The sequence below is a fragment of the Hypanus sabinus genome, chromosome 9 (assembly GCF_030144855.1).
Source record: "Hypanus sabinus isolate sHypSab1 chromosome 9, sHypSab1.hap1, whole genome shotgun sequence".
Taxonomy (NCBI): domain Eukaryota; kingdom Metazoa; phylum Chordata; class Chondrichthyes; order Myliobatiformes; family Dasyatidae; genus Hypanus; species Hypanus sabinus.
Window position 1 is genome coordinate 35,969,462 of NC_082714.1, and position 27,409 is coordinate 35,996,870.

Genomic DNA, 27,409 nt, shown 5'->3' on the forward strand with positions numbered 1-27,409 from the left:
CAAGTACCCTGAAACCACATCCTTATCAATCAACTCCAACATCTTCTCAGCCACTGAGGTTAGACTAACTGACCTGTAATTTCCTTTTTTCTGCCTTGAAGAGTACAGTAACATTTGCAATTCTTCAGTCATCCGGAACCAAGTCAGAATCCATTGTTTGGCTCCAAAATCTCTTTAGCCACCTCTTTCAAAACATTGGGGAGTATACCATATTGACCAGGTGATTTATCTACCTTCAGACCTTTCAGTTTCCCAAGCATTTTCTCCTTACTAATTGCAACTTCACACACTTCTACTCCCTGACACTCTAGAATATCTGGTGTACTACTTGTCTTCCACGGTGAAGACTGATGCAAAATACTTATTCAGTTCATATGCAATTTCCTTGGCCCCTATTACTACTTCCTAGCATCATTTTCCAGCAGCCCAATATCTACTCCCACCTCTCATTTACACTTTATGTATTTGAAGAAACTTTTGGTATTTTCCTTTTCCTTCTTGATAACTATTTAGTTGCCTTCTGTTGGTTTTAACAAACTTCTCAATCCTCTTACTTTCTACTACTTTTTGCTTAATTATGTGCCCTGTCTTTTGCTTTGACTGTTGTGTTACCTTGCTTTTAGAATCTATCCTGCATGTTCTGAATTGCTCCCAGGAATTCCAGGCATTAGCCATTACTGATTTGCCATCATCCCTGCTAGCGTCCTTACCAATCAATTTTGGCTAGCTTCACTCTCATACCTCTGTAGTTCCCTTTACTTCACTGCAATACTGATACACCTGCTTCTCTTCCTCAAATTGCAAGGTGATTTCTATCATATTATGATCACTGGCCCCTATGGTTTCCATCATCTTGAGCTCTCTAATCAGTTGTGGTTCATTGCGCAACACCCAGTACAGAATAGCTGATCCCCGAAAGGGTTCAACCACAAGCTGCTGTAAGAAGCCATCTCGTAGGCATCCCCCTCTTGGGATCCAGCACTAACCTGATTTTCCCAGTCTACACGACTATCATTACATTGCCCTTTGACATGCATTTTCTATCTCCCATTGTAATTTGTAGACCACATCTTTTCTTCTGTTTGGAGGTCTGTAAATAGCTCCCATCAGGGTCTTATAACCTTGCAGTTTATTTCCTCTACCCACACCGATTGTACACCTTTTAATTCTGTGTCTCCTCTTTCTAATCACTTGATTTCATTTCTTAGCAATAGAGCCACCCCACTCCTCTTCTGATCTGCCTGTCCTTTCAATACAATGTGTATCCTTGGACGTTAATCTTCCAGCTATAAAGTTCTTTGAGCCACAATTCAGTGAAGCCTACAATGTCACACTGTACATCAGTTATGTCAATCTGTAACTGCTACAAGTCCATGTACTTCATGCATTCAAATACAACACCTTCAGTCCTGTATTCTTCATGCTTTTCGATTCTATCCCCCTTCTCCATCACAACTCATCCCATTCACTGCAATTTGACTCTATCATCAACCTCCTCTTGCTAGCAGTTTCACTGCACACTGCCTCTCTTCAGAATCAGAATCAGGTTTAATATTTACCGGCATATGTCGTGAAATGTATTAACTTTGCGGCAGCAGTACAATGTAATAACTGATCTATATAGAAAAAAGTGATTAACATTAGTATATATGTATATTAAATAGTTAAGTTAAAATAAGTAACACAGAAACAAAAAAAAAATTGGATTTGTGGGTTTAACGTCTATTTAGAAATCATTTGGAAGAGGGAAAGAAGCTGTTTCTGAATCACTGAGTGTGTGCCTTCAGGCTTCTGTACCTCCTTCCTGACGGTACCAGTGAGAAGAGGGCATGTCCTGGATGGTGGGGCTTCTTTGTAAACCAACTACTCCAACGTCAGCCCTATCACTCTGGGTCCCATCCCCCTGCCAAATTAGCTTAAACCATCCTAAACAGCTCCAGCAAACATAGTACTTGTTATTTGTAGAGTCCCGTTCTGTGCAAATTGGCTGACATAACACAGTTTACAAAATAGGTAATTCACTGGAAATGCTAAGCATTGTCTTGAAGATGAGGAGCTTTGTAAATTTAGGCTCTGACAACTCCAACTATGATCTGGAACCAAATATTTTGATGTTCTAACCACAGGTTTCGCAATCACAGTTAGTGTAGACTCAAGTAATGAGTAATTCAGACTTATGGTGAGCAATAATTGCAGAGTAATGTTCAACTATCACAAAAGCCACTGCAATAATCTTTAAACATTAACATTTGAAGATAAAGTATTGAATAGTAGCCACTTTGAATGACCTGGCTTTACAGAAAACAATTTCATTTAGCAAAACCTAAATCAGAAACCATTAAAGTATTTCATACTTCACAGTTACAAACACAAACAGCTGATTTATCAACATGACAGTAGATGAGAGCAATCATATTGAAGGGCAAGTCTTGATTTTCCAAGGTTATGGTAGAAAGTTTTATCAATTTGCAAATCTGTCTCCAGGACACAATTTACATCAATCTCGAACATAAATGCATGATATAAAGAACAATTTCAAAGCTGGTGTCTGACTGAATCAAGTAACACTATAAATTTAAGATGAAGCTCAATAAACATAAGGGAATAGAAGATTATAAAGAAAATGTGAAATATGTATTTTCTTAATAACTTTCACTACCTCGGGGTACTCAGGCGTGTTCCGCAGTATTAAATACTGTGGAAATCGAGTAGCTGCTTCAGGTAGTTTGCATAGGTAGTTTGCAAGATTCTACAGGTAGCAAAATGAAAATGGCTAGATAATCCATTTGAAGGTTTCAGCCAAGTGAGCATACAGATTCAGCATTTCCCCTTCAAAAATGAGACACCTACAGCAGCTCAGTATGGCTCACTTCTCAGATGGCATCTTTGACAGAGTAGCACCTCCCCAGTATTCAACTATTGTGTCAGCTGAGATTTTGCACTCAAATGCTTACAATGGGAATAGGTCAAACTTCAATACAGTTTAAGTACATGGAAGAGGATTTGGAGGAGGCTTATGAGGAGTTTAAGTACCATGCTAGTAGAGTAGCCTGAACGGCCAGGTCCCTTCCATACAACTTACTTTTGTTTTAATTCATTCTCTGGGCAACATCGGTAAAAACAGCATTATAAATGCCTGTTCATAATTTCTCTTTAAAAGCTGGTATGTCTCACTGCACTCTATGCAGGAAGTTTTCATTGACAGTGATGCTATGCAAGTGTAGGAATTTGACTGCAATGATGATGGAATTGACTGAGATTGGGGGAACACTTCATTGAGCACGTTCACTCTGCCTGTCACAATAGAGGATTTCCTGGTGGCCTCCCATTTTAATTCTACTTCCCATGACCTTAAGGATAGGTCAGTCCATGGTTTTCACCTCTCACCCCATCACCTCTCTCTGATGCCCCCTTCTCCTTCCTTTTCTCCCATGGTCCACTCTCATCTCCAATCAGATTCCTTGTTCTTCAGCCCTTTACCTTTTTCACTTATCAACTCCCAGCTTCTCACTTCATTCCCCATTCCCCCCCCCCACACCCACCTTCCCCCTCACCTGATTTCATCTATCACCTTCCAGTTTATACTCATCCACACCTCCCACCAACCTTCTTATTCTGGCTTCTTCCCTTTCCTTTCCAGGCCTGATGAAAGGTCTTGGCCCAATACACCAACTGTTTATTCCCTCCCATAGATGCTGTCTGATCTGATGAGTTCCTCCAGGTTTTTTTGTGTGCTGCTGTGCATTTCCAGCATCTGTAGTATCTCATGTTTATGGAATGATGAAATATTTCTAAGTCTGGGAAGTTGTAAGAGACGTCTTGGTGAGTCACTGCAGTGCATACTACAGCCAGATAATCCTGGTGGTTTAAGTATGGGTGCCAGTTAGACCCACTCCATTGCTTTGCACTGAATGGTGTTGAATTTCTTGATTGTTACTGGAGCTCCAATTCTCTGAGTAAGTGCAGAATATTCTATTTTATGGCAGCCTTCGGTGCCGTGCATGTTGGTAATTAAGAACAAATTCACTGCAGGTTACCCAGCCTCTGACCAGCTTTCTGCTCGATTCATGTAGTGTAGTCAGACTCACTTCACTTCTGGAATTTTGTTCAATTGTCTATGGCTGGGACAAGGATGGCACACACTCTGCAACCCTAACTAAGCATCCCCGAGCAGATTATTATTGAGAAGCTGCCTCACAATAGCAGTTCTGACCCATCACCTTATAGATTACTGAGAGAAAAAATGATTAGCCTGATTACTCATGGCCAGGATGCATGGAAGCAATTCTGTTAAGTGGGTTATACTATTGTACCTCTACTGGGTAGTTGATCTCAATACATGGCTGATCAATCCAGTGTGTTTAAAATAGGCTTCTATGATGGTGGGTCCCTCAGAAGGTACCTTGGATCATCCGTTTGCCACCTATACTGTAAATGATTGTATGCAGTGCAGCCTTTTACCCTTTACTGAGGATGAGATTGTTTGTGGAGATTTGTTTTCTAGCTATCTATCCAACTGACTTTGATTGATGGCAGCAAGGCCGTAAGGCTTTGATGTTGATCGAGTTCCTCTTGTTCTTAGCTACCACCCATCAGCCTTTGTATCCAACACATTACACGCCATGATTTCCAGCATCTACCACTAAACATATCTTTACCACCCCACCTTCTTCCTCCCGGCACGTCCCTGTAAATAGCGTAAGTGCTACACCTGACCATACACCTCCTCCCTTATCTCCATTCAAGGCCCAAGGCAGCCCATCCAGGTGAAGCAACACTTAACCTGCGAATTTGCTAGGATCACCTATTGTGTCCTGTGCTCCCAACGTGGCCCCATCTACAACGGTGAGACCTGTCATGAGTTGAGGGATTGCTTCGCCATGCACCTACTATCCCTCCGCCACAAGCGGGACTTCCTGGTGGCCAAATACTTTACTTCCCGCTCCCATTCCGACATGTCAGTCCATGATCTCCTCTCAAGCCAAGATGAGGCCACCGTCAGGGTGGAGGAGCAGGGTAGTGTCCAACCTGATGGCTTGAATATCGATTTCTCCTTCTGATAAACAGACTTCCACCCCTCCACATACTTACTATATTCCTCACTCTGAACTTTTACCTCATCACCTGCCTACTGCTTTCCCCTGCTCCCCCTTCCCTTTCTCCTATGATCCACTCTCCTCTATCAGATTCCTTCTTCACCAGTCCTTTACCTTTCCTACCCAGCTGACTTCACCTATCCCTTCCAGCTAGCCTCTTTGCCCTCCCCCACCTTTTTAATTGTGGCATCTTCCTCCTTCATTCTCAGTCCTGAGGAAGGACCTCGGGCCGAATTGCCAACTATTAATTCATTTCCATATCTGCTGCCTGATGTGCTGAGTTCCTCCAGCATTTTGTGTATGTGTGGCTTTGGATTTCCAGCAGCTGCAGACTTTCTTGCGTTTAAAGCTTTGACTTCTTCCTTTGATTGCAGGATTGCTTAAGTCTATTGTGTATGGCTAATGATAGTTAACAGGCACATTTTAGCTTCGTGTGTTTTCCACATCACCTTTAAATACCCTTGCCACTTTCTGAATGGTCCAAGAACAATAAATTGCTAATCATTTTTTGCTCTATTTAATTATTTCCCTTTAATACAGTAATAGTCATAGAGTCGTAGCAAAGTACAGCATAGAAACAGGCTCTTCGGTCCATCTAGTCTGTGCTGAGCCATTCGAACTGTCTAGTTCGGGGGTCGGCAACCCGCGGCTCCGGAGCCACATGTGGCTCTTTTACATCTGTGCTGCAGCTCCCTGTTGCTTTGGGAAATAATTGGTCAGTATTTAATTAAAATGTATTTTATGTTAGTTTGTTAGTTTTTGAAATGTAAATCTAAATTTGAAGATTATGGTGATCTTGTACAATCTAAATAAGATGTTGTGGCGACCCATTTCCTGACACATCTGAACCGGCTCACAATTAGCCAGCGTTCAGGCTAAGGGAGATAGCCTACGGGGGTTTGTGAGTACGTGTCTTTTGCAGCATCCGCGCCCATGGGGGGCGGGTTGAGGGAGGCTTAAAAGCAAGGCTGTTTAGTTCGAATAAAGCTATCTTTGACTGCAGTTTACTGACTGCGTGTAGCACACCGCTACAACGTGTTTTTATCGCTGGCTGTCCAGAGGGGAGGTGCTGAAACGCTTTGTCGCGCGTCTGGAAGAAGTGAAAACTTTCCTGGGCAGCAAAGGGCTCAACTTTCCTGAGCTGGAACAGCCAGAGTGGCTGGAAAAGCTACACTTCATGGTAGACATGACAGCACACCTGAACACACTGAACACAGCTCTTCAACGGGGTAAGGACGTACAGCCCTGCACATGTTGGAGGATGTTTTGGCATTCGAGCGCAAGTTGACAGTGCTTGCCAGAGATTTACAGAAAGGCACATTGTCTCACTTCCCCAATTTGAGAGAGTTCAAACAAGGTCACGACATGATAAATTCGGAGTATTTACATTCTGCAATCATCGCAATGCAAACATCGTTTGGGAAACGCTTCTGTGAGTTCAGAGAGGAAAAAAACACATTATCCTTCCTGGTCACTCCCCTAAGCATCGATCCATCCCTACTGAATACGACTGCATTGTCAGGTGTGAGTCAACCTGAACAAGGATGATAAATATTTTAATTGCCTGTTATTTTACGTATATTCATATGTTTTCATTGTTCAGTGAAATAGTCCTTTTATTTTTCAGGTTGACAGCTGGCTGACGTTATTTTTGGTTTGCTGCTGGCGGCAAATTTAAGTTTGGCGTTTTTCATAAATACAAGAAGGACTCAAATAGACGTTGAGTATTTTACTTAAAAGTAACCTTCAACCCAACGTCTTTTTTTCGGAGTTCAAAATGTTTTTGTTGCATGCAGAAATGTAATTTCGTTTTCTCTGCAGGAGTTCATCAATTTCATAAATGCAACACATTATAGTTTGTTTATACATAGCATAAAGGCAAAACAAAACGTTGTATGCAGTGTTATTTCATTTTAAATGTCAATCGGGTTTTGCGGCTCCCAGTGGCTCTTTCAGTGGTAAAGGTTGCTGACCCCTGGTCTAGTTGCATCGACCTGCACCCAGACCATTGCCCTCCTTACACTAACCATCCATGTAACTAACCAAACATCTCCAAAACGTTGAAATCAAGATCGCTTGCACCATTTGCACTGGCAGCTCGTTCCAAACTCTCACAACCTTCTGAATGAAGAAGTTGCCCCTCATGTTTTCCTCCCCTTAAACGTTTCACTTTTCACTCTAACCCATGACCTCTGGTTGTACTCCCACCCGACCTCAGTGAGAAAAGCTTACATCTCCCCTATCTATAACCCTCATAGTTTTGTATACTGTACCTCTATCAAATCTCCCCTCTATCTTTTACATCCCAAGAAATAAAGTCCTAACCTATTCAATCTTTCCTCATAACTCAGGTCCTTCAGTCTCAGTAACACCCTTGTAAATTTTTTCTGCACTCTTTCAACCTTATTTACATCTTTCCTGTAGGTAGGTGACCAAAACTGCACACAATTCTCTAAATTAGACCTCAGCAACATTTAATACACCTTCAATATAACATCCCATCTCCTGTATTCAATACTTTGAAACTTCCTTTACGGCCCTATCTACTTGTGCCGCCACTGTCAATGAATTATGGACCTGTATTCCAAGATCCCCTTGCTCTTCCACGCTCCACAGTACCCTACCGTTCACTGTGTAAAATCTACCCTGCTTGGTCCTGTCAAAGTGCAAACCTTGCACGTCTGCATTAAATTCCATCTGCCATTTTTCAGCCCATTTTTCCAGCTGGTCCCGATCCCGATGCAAGCTCTGATAATCTTCCTTGTTGTCCACTACACCCCCAATCTTGGCGTCATCTGCAAATTTACTGATCCAGTTAACCACATTATCATCTGCATCACTGATATAGATGACAAACAACAGACCTAGTACTGAACCCCAAAGCACTCCACTCATCACAGGCCTCTAGTCATAGAGGCAGCCATCTACTACCACTCTCTGGCTTCTCCCACAAAGCCAATATCTAGTCCAATTTACTACCTCATCTTGAATGCAAAGTTACTGAACCTTCTTCACACCTCCTGTGCGGGACCTCATCAAATTCCTTGCTAACGTCCACTTAGGCAACATCCACTGCCTTGCCTTTATCAACTTTCCTGGTAACTTCCTTGAAAAACTCTATAAGATTGGTGAGACACGAACTACCACGAACAAAGCCATGCTGGCTATCCCTAATCAGTCCCTTTCTATTCACATACTGATATATCCAATTGCTCAGAATACATTTCAATAACTTTCCCACTACTGATGTCAGGCTCACCACCCTATAATTTTCTGGTTTATTTTTAGAGCCTTTCTTAAACAGCGAAACAACATTAGCTATCCTCCATTTCACCGGTAATGTAACAAAATAACATTTTTTTAATGTCTTGCACTCCACTGCTGCCACAAAACAACCAATTTCAAGAAACATCAGTGATAATAAACTTGATTCTGATTTTGTCCCTGGCTTGACAATAATAGCAACACACAAGGTTGCAGACTGGGGTGGATACAATTCTGATCAGGAGACTGTGGTCCAGTTTTGAGCTGCTAGATTTGTTCTAATTCTATCCCATATAGGGTGTTTTAAGGAAGGACAATGCAATGGTTAAACATATCAACACAGGAATGTCATTTGCATATCGGGGTGAGTAGGTCAAATCTGTAAAGTAATGTAAAAAGACATGGATATGGTGAATATTGTATTTCACCCCATGGTACACATATTTTAAATCATATAAGATTGAAAAAATATTGATAATCCATTTAATTTTCAGGCAATGGAGTTTTGATTAGCAGTGCCATTTAGTTCCAATTATAATGTTGCTCAGGTTTCTTCTTGAGGATAAGGCACTAACATATTTATTAAATGGATTTTTTAGAATTTCTTACTGAGATTGTGTTTTTGCTGGTAGAGTGCTATTTCATACAATTGGTCTTCCAGGGTGTGTAACATTGGTGGCATCCGTCGGTCTCGAGAGACCATGGATCTGCGCCTGGAGTTTCCAGGGCGCAGGCCTGGGCAGGGTTGTATGGGAGACCGGCAGTTGCCCAAGCTGCAGGCCTTCCCCTCTCCACGCCACCGATGTTGTCCAAGGGAAGGGCATTAGGACCCATGCAGCTTGGCACTGGTGCATACCAATTGTAGATTGTAGGTCATATAACATTATCTCAATGAAACAGACCAGCCTGATCACAGGGTCTTCTCTTCGCTGGCTCTCTGAACGAATCCTTTACCTAATTTTTCATGGCTCTGTCCTCATCCTGCAGCTTCTAACAAGCTTGTCAAATATTTCTCTTCTTGCCTTTCAAACTGATTGTTTGGTCTGCTCTTCACCCATTATTGATGCCCTGATGTTTATTCTTGCCTGTAAGATTGGAATTATTGGAAAATGCACAATATGGCTGGAGCGAGCCTTCAGTATAGAGGTAGCATTCCCATGTCCAGCTCAAAAAGAGCTGGTCAAATCGCATTCCAGATTGGGCCAAGTGGAGACCAGATTGACACTAACATGGCCCTCCATTGGTTATTTCCGTGGTCCTTCCCTCATTGTATGAACTGTAGGAACCCTTAAAAAGCAACTCTGCTGCAGTACCACTCTACTGTCATAAAAATGCAGAATGCCCTGTTATTTGTTCTCCAGATGCATCTACCACTTTACACAACAGGTAGAAATCAATATGCAATCATTTTTACCCACTGGCCCAAGGCAACACCAGACCTGATAGGTAGTTTGCGCAAAGTGTTCATACAAAAGAAGTGATGGAAAGCCAGGGACAATTTTTATTCCTGGAACAAATTTTATTCCTGGTGCAAATATTTGACCCAGAGTAATCAGTGAATCACTGAGCAACGTGCCAACTGGCCTCTTGTGTGATGTAAATTTGATGTTTTCTGCAGCTCACTTTTATCAGTGGACTACAGAAACATATGCATATCAATGGCATTGGCCAAAACTCTTGCTGAATTAAGAATACTGTGCTAAATGCAGAGAGAATATAGGGCAAAGTTAAAGATTTCATAGAGCTGTCAACGACTGAATTATTTCAAAGTCAATAAAAGAATCTCTATGCAAGATTGCTAATAAGGCCCAAGTGTATTCCTGGAGATTTATTACATAACTATTTGCCCTTGACTGTGCTGCATGCCGATTAATTCCAGGAGAAAACCAACAGATCTATTCATTCCCCATGCAACATCTTCCTGCCTTAGACTAACCAATTCTTGTCAGTAATCAAGGAGCCTTTCCTTAATTATTTCCTTAATTATTTTCAGAATTAATAAAGATAGGTTTTGAAAGTGTTTTTAAAGTGCCTAAGTAATTGTTCCAACATTGCCTTAAAGATTCACTTCAGTTGTGGGAGACTGCTATTTTCTTGGATACTTGGCAAACTCAACTGCATGGCTCCTGCTATCTGCAATGGAGGTTAATTTTCTACCTGACGTACCTTTGCTTATTTTGGACAGATCTTCTGGCAAGGTTGTAGCTTATTACAAAGCTGTGGACCACAAATTGATAATTAAGCACAGGATTTGCAATTAACCAAAAGATGTTTACAGACCTGCTGTGAGAGAAGTTCTATCTACAATTAAGAAAAGAACTTGTATCAGTAGCCTATTCTACTTTGATTTGAGGATGAAAGTAGAGCCATGAACATAAGTTAATAATCAATACATTTAACACGGAATTTGGAAGCACCTTCTTTACCAGGGGACCGATAAGAATATGGAACTTGTTACCATAAGGAGTGGTTGAAATAACATGTTTTGTCAGAAGCTTTCAAAAAGCATATGGGCAATGGAAATAGAAGTTTCAGTGGTATAGTGAGAAATGAAGACAGTGTAGAATTCTCCTGTAGCTTTGGTCCTTTGGATTCTGTTCAGTGCAGGGGACACCTATCAGAGGAAAGATGCAATGACCAGATCTTGATTTTGGCTCTGTGGCTCAGAAGATGAGAACAGGTGAGTAGTGGTGACAGGGGAAGAGACGGGAGATTCTGTGGACGTGAAAGAGACTCCTGGATGAGTTGTTGCCACCCAGGTGCCAGTCTCAGACTGGGTCAACAGAATTCTTATTGGGGAACGTGAGCATATTAGTACATAGGTAAGAACAGGGATGAGGTCCTGAAGAACAAATATAGGGCGCTAGATAGGAAGATAAAGCAGGATCTCAAGGTTAGTAATCTCTGGATAGCCACCTGTGTTCTGCATTGGTGAGGATAAGAATACAATGTATGTGTGCTTGAAGAATTGGTGTAAGGCACAGTTTCAGATTTGTGGATCATTGGGAAACCTTCTGAGGAAGCTATGACCTGTACAAAAAAAAACAGGTTACAAATGAACTTAAGAGGGACCGATATCTTCAGTGGCAGGTTTGCCAGAGCTTTTGGGGAGGGTTTAGGTGAGGTTGGCAGGGAGATGGGAACCTGCAGTTGGTGTAAAGGTAGATGCAATACGTAGACAGACTGTGAGGAAGGATAGGCAGTGGATTGGAATAAATGCAGTCAGTTGGATGGCAGAAATGTGTTTACTTTTATCCAAGAATATCAGGAATAAGGGTGATGAAAGCAGAACATGGATTAGTACACAGAATTACGATGTTGTGGCCATTACAGAGACTTGGCTGTCACAAGGACAAGAGTGACTGCTGGATGTCCTGGGTTTAGATGTTTCGAAATGGACAGGGAGGAAGGTAAAAGAGGCAGGGGAGTGGTACTGCTAATCAGAGATAGTATCAGAAGTGCAGAGAGGGAGACGATTGGGGAGGGAATGGCTACTGAGTCATTGTGGGAATAAGACAGAAACAGAAAGGAAGCAATCATTCTATTGGCAGGATTCTGTACTAGAGAATAGTACTAGAGACACTGAGGAACAGATCGGGAAGCAAATATTGGAAAGGTGCAAAATTTTCTAGGTATGTACAGGAAGGATTCCTGACAATATATGTACGCAGCCCAACTACAGGAGAGGCCATTCTGGATCTAGGCAATGAATCTGGTCAGGTGTCAATGGATGTGCATTTTGGAGACAATCACCACAACTTGCTGATCGTTAGTATTGCTTAGACAAGGATAGGAGTAGACAGTATGGGAAAGTATTTAATTACGGGAAGGCAAATTATGATTTTATTAAACAGCTTAGTAGTGTAAAGTGGGAAGAGATATCTCATGAGATATCTCAACGGAAATGTGGAGATTGTTTAGGGAGCACTTCCATGGTGTTCTGGATGTCCCAGTTAGGCAGGGAAAGGATGGTAGAATGAGGGAACCATGGCTGACAAGAAAGGTGGAACATTTAGTCAAGAGGAAAAGTTAGGAAGAAAAGATCAGACAGGGCTCTTAAGAGTTGTAAGATAGCTAAGAAGGAGCTTAATAAGGCACTCAGGAGAGATAGAAGGGGACATGAGAAGCTGTTGGTGAGTCGGATTAAGGAAAACCCCAAGGCATTTTACACATGTGTGAAGAAAAGGAGGATGACTAGAATATGGGTAGGAGGAATCAGCGATAAAAGAGGAAGCATATGCCTGGAGTTGGAGGAGGTAGCGGAGTATTTTGTTTCACTGTTCACCAGTGAGAGGGACCTTGATGAATGTGAAGTCAGCATAGAACAGGCTAAAGTGCTGGAACACATTGAAGTTAAGAAATAAGCAGTGTTGGAGTTTTTAAACATTAGGATAGAGAAGTTCCTGCAACCAGGTAGGATATACATAGGTTTCTATGAGAAGTGAAGGAAGAGCTTGCTGCACCTTTGGCAATGATCTTTGCATCCTCTCTGGCCACAGGAGTGGTACCAGAAGATTGGGGATGTGGCAAGAAAGGTAATAGGAATGGGAATCATAGACCAGTGAGCCTTACCTCAGTAATAGGCAAACTGTTGGAGAGGATTCCTTGAGACAGTATTTACGAGCATTTGGAGAAGCATGGTCTGACTAGGATAGTCAACATGGTTTTGTGAGGAGCAAATAATGCCTCATGAACCTGATAAACTTTTCAGAGAAAATGACAAAACAAATTTACGAAAATAGAGCAATGGATATGGATATAGCAATGGTAAGGCATTTGATAAGGTTCAAGGGGTTATGGAGGTATGGGATCCAAGGAAACTTGGCTATGTAGTTTCAGAATCCGCTTACCCACAGAATGCAAAGTAGATGGAGGGTATACAGTCAGCCTTCCTTATCCGCGGGGGAATGGTCCCGGGACCCCCCCGTGGATACCAAAATTCGCGGATACTCAAGTCCCTTATTTAACATGTATCAGTGCGGTGGTCTTTATGATCTAGCGGAACCCCGGACTTTATTTAACATGTCTCCGTGATGGACATTAGGACCTGGCGGTGCAGCTCTGAATCCACAGTGTTTCTGTTCACGAAATTAATCACGATCGCGATTGAAAATAAGGTGGAAGTAATAAAGCGATTGGAAAGAGGTGAAACACCATCGATCATTGGAAAAGCGTTAGGCTACAGTTAGTCAACTATAGGAACAATTTTAATGGAACATGTGAAAGGCCCTGCCCCGATGAAAGCTACGTTACTAAGCAATGCAGTGGTTAAATTATTAAAATAAGTATGTTTCTTAAGTGTTTTATATACATAGAAAGGTAAAATATGTACTATATACTAAGAAAAACGTTTGACTAACTGACGTTAAGTAACACCAGATGTACCTGTTCCGACTTCAAATCCAATTTAAAGATGGACTCAGGAATGGAACTCATTTATAACCCGGGGACTGCCTGTACTTTAAAATCATTTCTAGATTAGTTATAATACCTAATACAATGTAAATACTATGTAAGTAGTTGTTATACTGTAATATTTACGGAATAATGACAAGAAATAATAGTCTGTACATGCTCAAACAACGAGTGCTGGAGAAAGAACTTCCGGGTTTTCCCGATCCGCAGATAAGGAGGGCCAACTGTACTGCCTGGAGGTCTGTGGCTAGTGGTGTTTGGCAGAGATGTGTTCCAGAATCTCTGCTCTTTGTGATCTTTTATGAACAACTTGGATGAGCAAGTGCACAGGTGAGTTAGTAAGTGTGCAAATGACACCAAGGTTGGTGATGTTGTGGACAATGAGAAGGTTGTTGGAGGTTACAATGGGACAGTAATAGGATGCAAACTGACTGATAGACTTCAGTTTCGAAAAGTGTTAAGTTACACACTTTGGAACGTCAATCTTGAAGGCAGAGCACAAGGTTAATGGAATATTTCTTAACAGTGTGAAGGTACTGAGGGATCTTAGAGTCTACATTCATAGGTCCTCAGAGGTACAAGTTGATACGATCGTTAAGTAGACATATGGTGCGTTGGTCTTCATTTGTCAGGGGATCGAGTTCAAGAGCTGTGGAGTAATTTTGCAGCTGTAAAATGTTTTGATTAATCCACATTTGGAGTGTTGTGTTCCGTTCCACCTCATAAAGATGTGGAATCTTTAGAAAAGGTGCAGAGATTTACCGAGATTCTGCCTTAGAGGGCATGTCTTGTGAGGAAAGGTTGAAAGAGCTGAGGTTTTTCTCTTTGGACCAAAGGGGAAAGAGTGCGAGATTACTTGATGGAGGTGTATAAGATGATAAGAGGCATAGATAGAGTGGACCACCTGAGACATTTTACCAGGGTGGAAATAGCTAACAGAAGGAGGCATAATTTTACAATGATTTGAGGAAAGTACAGTATAAGGGAAAGTCAGAGGTTTGCTCTTTTTTACAGATGTGTTAGGGACATTTAAGAGATTCTCAGATTGACATGGATGAAAGAAAAATAGAGAGCTATGTGGGAGGGAAGCATTAGATTGGTCATGTAGTGGGTTATAAGGTCGGCACAGCATCATGGGTCGTAGGCCCTGTACTGTGCTGTAATGTTCTGTGTTCTATGTTCATGTGGAAGATGAGCAACATAGGGACAAATCACCTAATATTTTAAACAGTAATTTCTAAGTACTAATGCTACAACAAAACATTAATGCGTAGCTTAATACGGAATCATCATAACTTCAATGAATGCCTAGCTGAAAACAACTTCAAAGTAACAATTGTTCATAGCTGATAAAATATCCAGTCCTTTAAAAGTTTCCTAATCAGTCATGTGAAACAAGGAAAGAATTGTATTCATTCTGCTATTTACATGTCTGGCTCAGGGCCTTCCATACCGCTCTGCAGCCAACAAAATACTTTCACTACCGTGATGTACAAAATGCCCTAGGTAATTTGTGCACAGCAAGTTCTGAGAAACACCAGGGCAATATTCACCAAATGTTCTGATTTGGTAAAGTTGAGCAAGGGAGAAATATTACAAATCAGAAGCAGGAGTTGGAGTAAGCCACTCAGGCCACTGAACCTGCAATGCCATTTAATATGATCATGGTTTTCCAGCTGCAAAGATTTGCAAAGGCACTGAGGATATCTTTACTGCAGTCCATCAAAATAGTGCCTCCTGAGAGAGCAATGGCAGTTCGGTTCAAACAAGCGGAAGTGACATTTAGAGTCAAGTAATATCAAACTTATCTGAGTTACTCTTCTCTTTTGGTCACATTAATAATAAAGAATAACCCATATCACAGTAAAGTAACAAACTATTGCTGGTGCTATACAACGTGCCACTTTGTATGTGCCACTGTGAAATGTAAGCATTTCACGTATTTATACATATAACCCGTAATGAATTAACTACATTTACAAGGATGCTTAATCAAATTATATATTTACAATATTACTGAAATATTAAATACACAACACTGCTGATCCCCTGGGATTTTCACATACGAGTCTCTAGAGTTTAAGGAGAATGGTGTGAGAAACAAAAAACATCCAGTGAGCATCAGTTCTTTGGAGAAGAAGCAACACACAAAAAATGCTGGAGCAACTCAGCAGACCGGGCAGCACCTATGGAAAAAAGTACAGTCGACATTTCAGGCCAAAACTCTTTGGCAGGATGGGTTTACATGTTTGGAGAAGATGGCTTGTTAAAGGAGGAAGGCCAGACTTGTTCAAGCTGACAAGAAGGCGACAGTAACTCAAATAACCACAAGTTACAACAATGATGTGCAGAAGAACATTTCTGAACAGACTTCACATCAAACTTCAGAGCAGCTGAAAACCACATAATGGTTTCCACTCCCATGGCCACTTATTATGAAGTACACTCCTGTTCCTAATAAAGTGGCCATTGAGTGTATATTGTCATAACACCATCTACGAATTCACTGAACCACCTCAAAAGTGCAGCTAAAACATATTCTATGCATAGGGCGGAGATTAACCCTGGTCACTTTGCAAATCAGCAAATCAGAAGAGTCAGTTTGCAAAACTAATCTTGCACTTTACTTGTTACAGCATCCATTCAAAGCAAAACCATCATATCCAACCCTCCACAGCATTGTGTCAGGTTTTTTAGGACTCTTCACTTCAAACCTCTCCCACACATATAGCACACTGCCTCCCAATGAATTTTGCATTCTCAAATTCCTTTCAAAAGAATGTCTGTGGAAAGAAAACAAATGAATAACCATGCTATTCAAAAAGCTTTGTGATTTAGTTATGCAACGCTATTATGTTAAGCCAGAGCTGTCAGTACTGATAAACCAACCTCGTCATTACTGACTCTCAAGACTTTCTGCATAGTCCACAAAACTGTTCTTTCACGATGCCTGAATGGTTCTGCATTTCCTTCTGGTGTTTCGAGAATGAAAGTAGCAGGAAGGGAAAGATAAAGGAAAATCTTCAAATTATACACATTAACTAATAGGTCAGAATTCCTTGGAGTTAGGCATGTTTGTGTGATACATTTTAAAATTATAAGGGCTCTTGAAAAAGGATTTAAAGAAAATTGTGCTGACAATTTGCAATTGGAAGGTATTGGAAATGTTAACTATATCCCAATCGTGTACAAATTTACATTGTTCAATTTTATCATTAATGATTAACTCTGAAACAGATGGTTTGTCAATATGGTGTTGGAAAGTGATAACCATATTGTGGGCATCTTGGAGTATTTTTGGTGTACAACACATGGGGATGGTGAACACATTGTTCACCTTGAGGCAAATAATATCAGTCATTTCAACCCCAAAGTTAAATTGGTGGTTTCGTGAGCACACACCTTCATTTGTATGCTGCATTTCAAGGCACACATAATGAAGAGCAATAGTAGCAGAGTCTTTGTTGGCAATGGTACAATAGTTAAAGATTTAAAGATTAACTTTATTTGTCACATGTACACGGAAACATACGGTGAAATGCGTCGTTTGCGTTAGAGACCCAACGCAGTCTGAGAATTGTGCCAGAGGAAGCCCACAGGTGTCAGCTCGCTTCCTGCGCCGAAGGAGCATGCCCAGAACTTAATACCTGTATGTCTTCGGAATGAATGTGGGAGGAAACTGGAGCACCTGTCACTCAGTCACAGGGAGAACTTACAAACTCCTTGTAGGCAGGGGCTGTAAATGAAACCAGATCGTTGATTGCTGACACTGTATGAGGTTGTACTAACCACTGTGCCAGAGTTATCTTGCCAGTGGATCCAAAAGGAGAACTAAAATTCATGAAAGATCCAAGTTCAAATCCCACTATGTCGAATTTACTTTCATTTTATAACAATGAAGTTAAAGAACAGTTATTAGCAATGATGACCACTTATTAGATTATTGATAAAACCCTATCTGGTTTGTTGATGTCCTTCAGGGAACAAGTCTGCCATCTTCACACATGTGTATACATATATTTCCAGAACAACAATGAGGTTAGCAGTTAAACAGCTTCTGAAATAATCCAGACACAAGAGACTGCTGATGCTGGAATCTGGAACAACTCACAGAAAGCTGGAGGCCCTCAGGAGGTCAGACGGCATCTATTCAAAAGTAGACAGTCAATATTTTGGATCAGGACCCTTCATCTGGCCTCTTCCAGGTCTGTACTATTCCAGATGATGGGTCTCACCCCAAAACACTGACTGTCCATCTCCCTCCATAGAAGCTGCCTGACCTGCTATGTGCCTCCAGTTTCTTGAGCGATGTCCTGAAATAATTTACCCAGGTAATAAAAGCTGACCTTGGTTGATTCATGTCAAAAGTAAATTTTTAAAATATGTTGGTTGGCGTGCCTGGTGTACTACTTCATACGTCAGTTGATCTAAGGGTTTGCCTTAGTTTAGTAGAGCTGTGTTCCAGGACTTCAGATGCTCGGTGAAAGTGCACTGATAACAAATATCAAAGGAAAATGTGCCTGATCTGCAACCTTTTACTGTTGGGAATATTTAAAGGAAGGTAAACAAACCATTTGGAAAGTTCTAAGCTTTGCAGTAAAATGAAAATTAAATGGAAGCAGACCAGGCTTAATTAAAATAAAATTAAACATGGCGCCTGTTTAATGTATTGTGGTTTTCTATCAACAATGGTTAGATTATAATTTATCACAATTCTCCAGCAAGCAATGGCATCTCGAGAAATTGAAATAGGCGACCATAGAGTGCACAAGAATTAATACTGCCTTTGGTAACTGAACACGAGGAGTTCACAAGTTCACAGTATTAACCATAATCTGGTTTCAATCAGAAACCACAGAGGCAGCAGGAACATGAGAAAACAAATGGACTAAAATAAATCTATAGATTCCATGAATTAAGAACAAGCAGTAAATAAAATTCTATGATGCATCTCTACTTTTGAGCCAGACTCATGGAATCAGAATGAATCCTCAGGGAGTCACGGATAATGCATTACAGAAATAGGCCCTTCACCTCACCAGGCCCACGCTGACCAGTACCCACCTATACTATCCCATTAATCTGGTAATCTGTGTTACCAGCCGTGATACGACATCTATCAGTTTCTGTCCAGAGTTATACTTGTCCAGGTTTATGTTTAAAATTTTTTGTGTATCAAGTTCCGGAAGATGCCAACCATGGAGGATCAGAATCAGATTAAATATCACCAGCATATGTCATGAAATTTGTTAACTTTATGGCAGCAGTACAATGAAATACATGATAACTAAATATAGAGAAAAAAAGAGTTACATTAAGTAGATATGTGTATATTAAATAGTTAACTTAAAATAAGTACTGCAAAGTAACAGAAATAAAACAGTAGTGAGGTAGTGTTCATGTGTTCAATGTCTAGTTAGAAATCCGATGGCAGAGGGGAAGAAGCTGTTCCTGAATCGCTGAGTGTGTGCCTTCAGGCTTCTGTGCCTCCTTCCTGATGGTAACAGTATGAAGAGGGCTTGTCTTGGGTGGTGGGGATCCTTAATGATGGATGCTGCCTTCCTAAGGCACGGCTCCTTGAAGATGTCTAGAGAGAGTGGCATTCATGAATGAGCTGACTGATTTTACAAGTTTCTACAACTGACTTTGATCTTGTGCAGTAGCGCCCCCCCTCACCCCACCTCCCACACCAGATGGTGATGCAGCCAGTCAGAATGCTCTCCACAATACATTTGTAAAAGTTTTTAAGTGTTTTCGTTGACCAAATCTCCTCAAGCTCCTAATGAAATATAGCTACTAGCTTGCCTTCTCCATAGCTGCATCAATATCACAATGAGGAGAAATGGTACTCACCACCTGAATGAACAGGACAGATAACTACATCCCTCATTAAACTACTACATTGGAATATATAAAACTAGGATAGGAAAGAGTACGAGTGGGAAGATCAATGTCAAATCAAGTGCAGGAGAGGAAATAAGGAATGGGACAGAAAGGTCAAGTTAAGAGAGAAAAATTAACAAAAAAATTAAAAATTTTAAAGGTCCAAAAACAACTAACACTTGAAGTTTTGAGTGCGTAATTTTCAGTGTAGTGGTGGATGACTAGTAGTAAATAACACAACACAGAAAGTCAAAAGACTTAACTTTCAGCAGGACTGAGATTAATTTACATTAATAAATACAGAGACCTCATGCAATTCAGTACACCTCAACCATGAAGCAAACAGCAAGATGGCATTTTTACAAACTCAGCAGCAGAGAAATGTAACCCAGACAGTAAGAATGATGAAGAACATTAGTCCCACCATCATTCTGACAACAAGTAATAACCGAGACATCATTCAACTGCAACCGCAGAGCATGTGTAAAATGGTGGGGTCATTTAACACGATATTGCAACCCATCATTTCAATGCATAAAGAAAGCAAATTATACTCAGCAAATTTTCAAGGAAATATTTTTAAGTACATGATCATATTACATGAAATGCAAAATTCAGGTAGTTGAAATTGTTTCCCCATAGCATAAAGTTTTAGAGCATGTAAACAGGCCCTTAGGCCTCAACTCAGCCCTGGTGATCAAAGTGTCAACCTGAGCTAGTCCCATTTGCCTGCATTTGATATTGATATTCGTTTATTATTGTCACATGTACCAAGATACTCTATTTGTACAGAACAAATCATTACACTGTGCATTGAGGTAAAATAAGGTAAAACAATAACAATGCACAATAATGTAAAAAAGCTACTGAAAAAAGAGGCAAACATTAAAGAGCAATATCACTGCGAGAGAGGTTATGAAGTCAGGAGTCCATCTTACCATACAAAAGATTAATTCAAGAGTCTGATAACAGTAGGATAGAGGCTGTCCTTGAGCCTGGTGGTACGTGCTTTTATATCTTTTGCCAATTGGGATAGGGGAAAAGAGAGTACGTCTGAGGTAGATGGGGTCTTTGAATTTGCTGGTTGCTCACCAAGGCAGCGAGAACTATAGACAGAGCACACAGAGGGCATATTAGTTAACGTGATGTGCTGAGCCTTGTCCACAACTCTCTGTAGTTTCTCGTAGTCATGTGCAGATTAGTTACCATACCAAGCCATTGTTCGTCCAAACAGAATGCTTTCTGTGGTCTATCAATAAATTGCTCTCTGGGGTCATGCCAAATTTCTTTAGTCTCCTGAGGAAGTAGCAACATGGGTGAGCTTTCTTGGCCAGGCTATTGGTGATGTTCACAGCTAGGCATTTGAAACTCTCAAACTCAACACTGTTGTTGCAGACAGGAGCAGACAGCTCTCCCGTGACCAGCTCTCTTGTTTTGTTGCCTTTGAGGGAAAGGTTCTTGTCATGACACCATGTCACTAAGATCGCTATCTCCTTCTTGTATCCCCTGAATCTTTCCTATTCACTCACCTGTCCAAATGACTTTAAAATGCTGTAATTGCATTTGCCTCTACCACCCTCTAGTGATAAAACTGCCTTTCAGCTCCCCTTTAAATCTTTCCCTTCTTACCTTCAGCCTATGTCCTCCAATTTTGGACTCCCTGCCTTAGGAAAAAGACTGCAAGCATGCCAACTGAACTCCGATACTAAATTCCATGGCCTCATAACACAGTCCAAAGCACCTTCTCTAGCCATTTGTTCTCTTTGACTCAGTTTTATATATTGTTAATTCTTCTCCCTTCCATGATGACTCACTTCTTCATACTTTTATTGTGTAGGTACATAATAAGTACTGTTGTAATGAGAGAAGGCTTTCTTCTGTGGCTTCCTGTTTCACGTACCACCAAAATAAAAGATGCATTAGAATCTCACCTCTTCTAATACCCGAACCATCAGTGAAAGGGCCTGAACATCGTGTGGAAATATAGGAACAAAAGAAGGCCAATTAGCCTCATAACTCTGTTCTGAGCACATCTCCTAAATAGATGACAAATATCAAGTGGCTGTTGCAGTACAATTCTTTCACTACCCAAATTAAATCATTGTTAACACAATCCAGATCAATGGTGCAGGTTAATTCTGAATAAAACCAGTGATGGAGGGAAGAAGGAACGAATTATTTGCAGTTATCTGAAATAAGAACTCTTTCTATTTTAAAACTAACTCTAAACACAGAAGTTGTGGAATAGTAGACATCCAATTATTCCCTAATATTTCTTCCTTCCCCCACATCTCCTCATTTTCCATCTTCATTTCACTGAGCTTTCTAAGATTTGAGCAGTACTTAAAACTTATTTTTTTGTTCTAGGCTTAAACTGGAAGCTGAGGCCCTCTGATTCAAATGGGGAACTAAATCAAAGCCGCTATTAATATGAAATATGATCCATGTGCAGTTTTGACAGCAGGATTTATACAGATGCTGTGCTTACAGAGGTCCGTTCTCTGTAAATTCGTAGGGTCACATAGCCTGCCTCCATGGCTGCAACAATCTGTGCTGCACAACTGAAGTCACGCAATGCAAGGAGAGGACACTGTGATAGCTCATTTACTGAATGGCATGCAGTCATAGGATGAGGGGCCTTTCCTTGCTGCCACAAAATGTCAAGGTCATGGAAGAGAGTCAGATGGAGATACACCACTTGTGGAATCCTGCTCAACCAGCAACGATAACTAAGATAAACTTCCTCCTGAAGCGGCCTCAGCTCCAAGTGTTTAATAACAAAAAGAGCCATTGGAGGATTATCTTCATGTAACTACTCCATCTGGCCCCAGTAATAGAACCAAGGAAGAAAGGCATTTGCATAGCACTTTAAGTCTGTATAACTCAATGGGCTTTACCAGCAAATAAATAGTCTTTGTGAAGGTGCTGTTGTGGGAAACACAGCAAGATCCCATACACAACAACAAGGCAATGACCATATGGTATGATTGTGTGAATATATTGTCCAACATATGGTGGAAAACAATCCCCATCCTTCAAAATGATGCCAGGGTACCTTCTATTCCACAATATTAGGCCAGACCTCAGCTAAAAGCCTCTCTCAGAAGAAAATGTCCTTTACAACAGTATTCCCTTCCACTGCACTGGTGTGTCAACCCAGGCACTTGGTGCTCAGATCTCTGGAGTAGTTTTAAACATAGTGGGGTCCATGGAGGTGCCCAGAGTGTATTAATGCGACAAGGCCCAGGTCCCTGCACGAGGGACAATTTAAATGGTGAGCCAGAGAGGCAGGGTGTTGAGAACGGAGGCCGGGGTCAGGCCGGCTTTGCTTGATGCTCCATGACATTTACTCAGCTCTGCGCTGATCAGAGGCTGAGGCTGCGGCCTACTCCGGGCGTAGTGTCTGTGGTAAACACAAAGTACACTGCAGATGCTGTGGTCCCTGTAAGCGTAAGTGCTACACCTGTCCCTACACCTCCTCCCTTACCACCATTCAGGGCACCAAACAGTCCTTTCAGGTGAGGCAACACTTCACTTGTGAGTCTGCTGGGGTAATCTACTGCATCCGGTGCACCCAGTGCGGCCTCCTCTACATCGGCGAGACCCAACATAGATTGGGGGACCGCTTCGTTGAGCACCTCTGCTCCGTCCGCCACAACAGACAGGATTGCCCAGTTGCCAGTCAGTTCAATTCTGTTTCACATTCCCATTCGGATATGACCATACATGGCCTCCTCTACTGCCATGATGAGGCCAAACTCCGGTTGGAGGAGCAAAACCTCATCTACCATCTGGGTAGTCTCCAACCCCCTGGTGTGAACATCAAATTCTCCAACTTCCGGTAATTCCCTCCCTCTCCTTTCCTCCATCCCACCTTCACTCTGCCTCCTCCTCCAGCTGCCTATCACCTCTCTCATGATTCTGCCTTCTTTTACTATCCATAGTGCTTTCCCCTTACATTCCTTCTTCACCTTTCCTGCCTATTTCCTCCCTGCTTCCCTTCCCCCACCCCTTGATCTTTCCTCTGATTGGTTTTTCACCTGGCACCTTCCACCCTCCCCCCACCATCTTTATAGTGCCCCTGCCCCCTCCTTCTTCAGTCGTGACGAAGGGTCTCGGTCCAAAACATTGACTGCTCATTTCAATGGATGCTGCCCGACCTGCTGAGTTCATCCAGTTTGTTTGTAGCGTCTGCGGACTCACTTTCATTCTAAATGCTATTTGCTTTCTTTAATTGCTTGCACAACTTGTTTTTTGGTCTCTCTCGCTCTCTGTACATTGGGTGTTTGACAGTCCTCTGTTTTTAGTGGGTTCTTCTGGGTTTCTTTGTCTTGTGGCTGCCTATGAGGAGACAAATCTTAAGGTTGAATAACGTATCCATACCTTGATAATAAATGTAGTTTGAACTTTAATCCCCTAGCTTCCTGATACAGAGGTCAGCAAGTCACTACATTCACAAGAAATATGTGTTGATTTCCAAGAAACAACCACCCCCCCCCCCCCCACAATGTTTCCATGACTCAAGTAGTTGACACAAAATCCATTGAAACTAATACCAAATGCATCTTGGTCTCAGTTAAAGAACTTTCAGAAGACTGGTGAGTACTCCTTTTATATGACAGCTTTCCCTTTGCATGCGCCTGAACATATTTAATTCACAAACAAAGCAAATTAGCACAAAAAAATTGGAAATCTTAAGAGACACAAATGCGCTACTGCAACTCTTTCTATTTTAAAGAAGAATGATGTGTGCTGGGGAGAGGTAACTTCCTTCTTCCCCTTTAATCTCAAGTATTTGGGTCTGAAGCCAGGTTTACAGTGCTCCTTCACTGGCTACTTCAGACTGCCTATTCGTCAGAACCGTGGATTCCTCTGAAGAACATTTGCAAAGGTACAGTAAGGGCAAGAAAATTAGAACAATTAGGGGGAGAGAACAATCCTTCTATTGCTTGGTAGTTTGGGGCAGAACGGTAGCAACCCCCGGTCAAGATGGCGCCTGCATACAATGCTCCTTTGGTCAACGTTTCCTGAATAGACCATGAAACTGTATATTTTGCTTCTTTTCTGTCTTTTACATTTGTCTTTCATCTTGGATTTAATTCTGGAACTGTTGTAACCTGTGATTTGCGGTTTGGAGATCGTTTGGGTGTTCTAGTGCTCTGCAGTCTCCGAGAAGATTCTGGAAGGCAGAGGCGGCACGCGCGAACCTTGTAGCGGGATGGGATGCAAACCAATGTTTGACTCCATTTCGCCAGTGAAATGTGTGCCAATTAAAGCAACAAGGGAGATTGTAACATTCAGGTGAATGTGGAAGGTGAGCAATGGCTGGCTGTCTTTTGCTCTGCTGCCGGAGCAGGGAGAGCCTGCCACTGTATCAGGAGATTGTTATCCAAGTATCTTGTGTTTTGGATATGAACTTGGACTACAGACCTTTTCTCCAATCTTATAGTTTTTTATATTGTGTTTTTCACCCAATCTTTCTTGTTGTTTTGTGCAGGGAGGACGATTTGGGGTCAATGTGCCTGCTCTATTTTGTTTGTGTTTTTGTGCGTGAGGAGGGATTTGGAGGTTGATGTGCCTGCTCTGGTCTTGTTCATTTTTTTTTGTGTGTGGGGAAGGAGCATTTGGAGATTGATGATTGTGCTGCCCTTCTTTTCTTTCTTGGTTTCATGGCTACCCAGTAGAAGAATTTCAGAGTTGTATACTTTGATAATGAATTAACCTCTGAACTTTGAGCAATGCTTTACAGTAAAAGTGATCCAGGTTCAATTCCCGCTGCTAACTGTAAAGAGTTTTTACGTTCTCGTGACCGCGTGGGTTTCCTCAGGGTGCTCCAGTTTCCTCCCACAGTCTAAAAACGTACTGGTTGGTAGGTTAATTGGACATTGTAAATTGTCCAATGATTAGACTCAAATTAAAAATCCAGAGTATTGCTAGGTTGTGTCACTCTAAGGGCCAGGGCTGTTTGCCCAAGGTACAGTGTACAGTGTATGACAGCTGACTCCCAATTCTTCAAGTTATTCTCGTCTCGGTAGAGCTTAAAGATGGCAGCTTATCAACGTGCAGAGACGTTATCAGCAAATACAATTCTCACTTAAGATAAAACTTTCCTTTCTCACTCCCAATATAGTAAAATGAGCTAAGGATTTAAGACCAAGCCATATAAAGACATATTATATCAGACAATTTAATATTTGATCAACTTGATTTATATTGGCTCACTGGAAGCCCAGTATCTGGAAATATGCTGGGGAGTAATCAGAAAAAGCACAAAGCTGCATTCTGTGGCACCAGCCCAAGGTTTTGATGAGGCCATAGTGCCCTGTTATCCATTAACATGCTCAACCAGAACTGAATTCTGCACTCTGTGTAACACAAACTGAACTCTTGACTGCAAATACCACAGAGAGCAGAGACACTGTCACAGGAAACAACTCAGATCAGATAATAAATATAATTGGCTCCAAACTGGTTGATTAACGTAATGTTGAAATCAGAGCTTTCGCTGTAATAGTTTGACTGAAGTCAGAGGCTTGCCTGTGTAAAACAGTTGCTTCATAATTTTCACAGTACTGCAATTGCTGATACTCGTCCAATATCTCAAAAAAGCCAGCACAGTAATCGGGACTGATGTGGTGCAGGCTGATGGAAATGAGGGGTATTTCTTGATTTAGGTGAGCATTTTATACCACGACCCCTGCCTCTGACCATTTCACTTTCATATTTCCTCCACTCGCTGGCTGGTATGTCAGTATCCAGCCTTTAATTCCTGGTCAATATTCCAGAGTAACACTGGGTGGGTGGCAACTCTAATCTGGTGGGAAGTTCTGTACTACTGTAAATACTTATTTAAATTTGCTTTAAACAATGATAAACATGTCATCTGCATCAAAACAAAATCATTAAACCATCAAGCAGGTGCAAGAAATGTCTTACATTCAAAAGGGACATTTCTAGGTGTTACCAGTAAAAAGCCCTGACAACATAACCACCATCTTGGCACTAAGACCGAAATAAGGTGAAGAACTGCCTGGCTTGGCTGCGTGCTTTTCCTCGGCAGCCAATATACTTGCCAATGAGAAGCAAAAAACATTTGTGAACCAATATAAATCATTGGGCTGTTCTGTGTGTGTGTCCAGTTTCTGATTATGTTTGCAGTAGAAAAATAAATTGCCTTGTGCAACACTGAATACGTTCTCAGAAATCCTTCAGTTCCACAATCGCATTGCACAGAATACTTACTAAAAATACTAGTAATATAAAATGGAATTTTATTTCGTAAATGAAGGTCTCATCTTGTGAGACTTGTATGACTTATCCTGTGGAGTAAGGAAATGAACTATTTGAGATTCATTCAACAAAAAATATCAATGACCTAAAGAATACAGATCAGAAGTCTTTAGAGAATAGGCACGCAGGAATAGCAGTGAAACTGCTCCAATTATTGATAAAATAAATCTGTCTTTCCAAACTAATGCTCTAGTAGATTTGTGTGTGTGTGGTCTCGCTACATTTATGCGGCTCTGGGATGAACTGAGGCTGTGGTCTGCTCCAGCTGCCGAGATGCCTGGGTTCATGTCTTCCATATGACTTCCATTCTCAATGCTATTTGCTTACTTTTATTGTTTGTACATCTGTTTCTCTCTCTCTCTCTGCACATTGGGCGATTGATGGTCCTTTTTTAATGGGTTCTTTTGGGGATTTTTTTTGTTTTGTGACTGCCTGTGAGGAGGCAAATCTCAAGGTCACTT

General features: G+C 41.3%; 2 protein-coding genes across 10 annotated transcripts in view; one reads left to right on the plus strand and one right to left on the minus strand.

The window, feature by feature from the left end:
- LOC132399255 (uncharacterized protein C7orf50 homolog) overlaps window positions 1–27,409 on the minus strand; it is a 393,915-nt gene that overhangs the window by 77,179 nt on the left and 289,327 nt on the right. Inside the window, exon 1 of one of the 2 annotated variants that reach the window (XM_059979468.1) lies at window positions 16,665–16,719. The exons of the other annotated variant lie outside the window; for it this stretch is intronic. Coding sequence (XP_059835451.1) covers window positions 16,665–16,697 — 33 coding nt within the window. The 5' untranslated portion in view covers window positions 16,698–16,719. Of the gene's footprint in view, window positions 1–16,664; window positions 16,720–27,409 lie in introns of those variants that run through there. 2 annotated transcript variants of the gene reach the window in all.
- LOC132399254 (probable G-protein coupled receptor 146) overlaps window positions 1–27,409 on the plus strand; it is a 167,846-nt gene that overhangs the window by 41,501 nt on the left and 98,936 nt on the right. Inside the window, exons 3-4 of one of the 8 annotated variants that reach the window (XR_009513922.1) lie at window positions 22,026–22,639; window positions 24,079–27,347. The exons of the other annotated variants lie outside the window; for them this stretch is intronic. The gene's annotated coding sequence lies outside the window, so the exon portion shown is untranslated. Of the gene's footprint in view, window positions 1–22,025; window positions 22,640–24,078; window positions 27,348–27,409 lie in introns of those variants that run through there. 8 annotated transcript variants of the gene reach the window in all.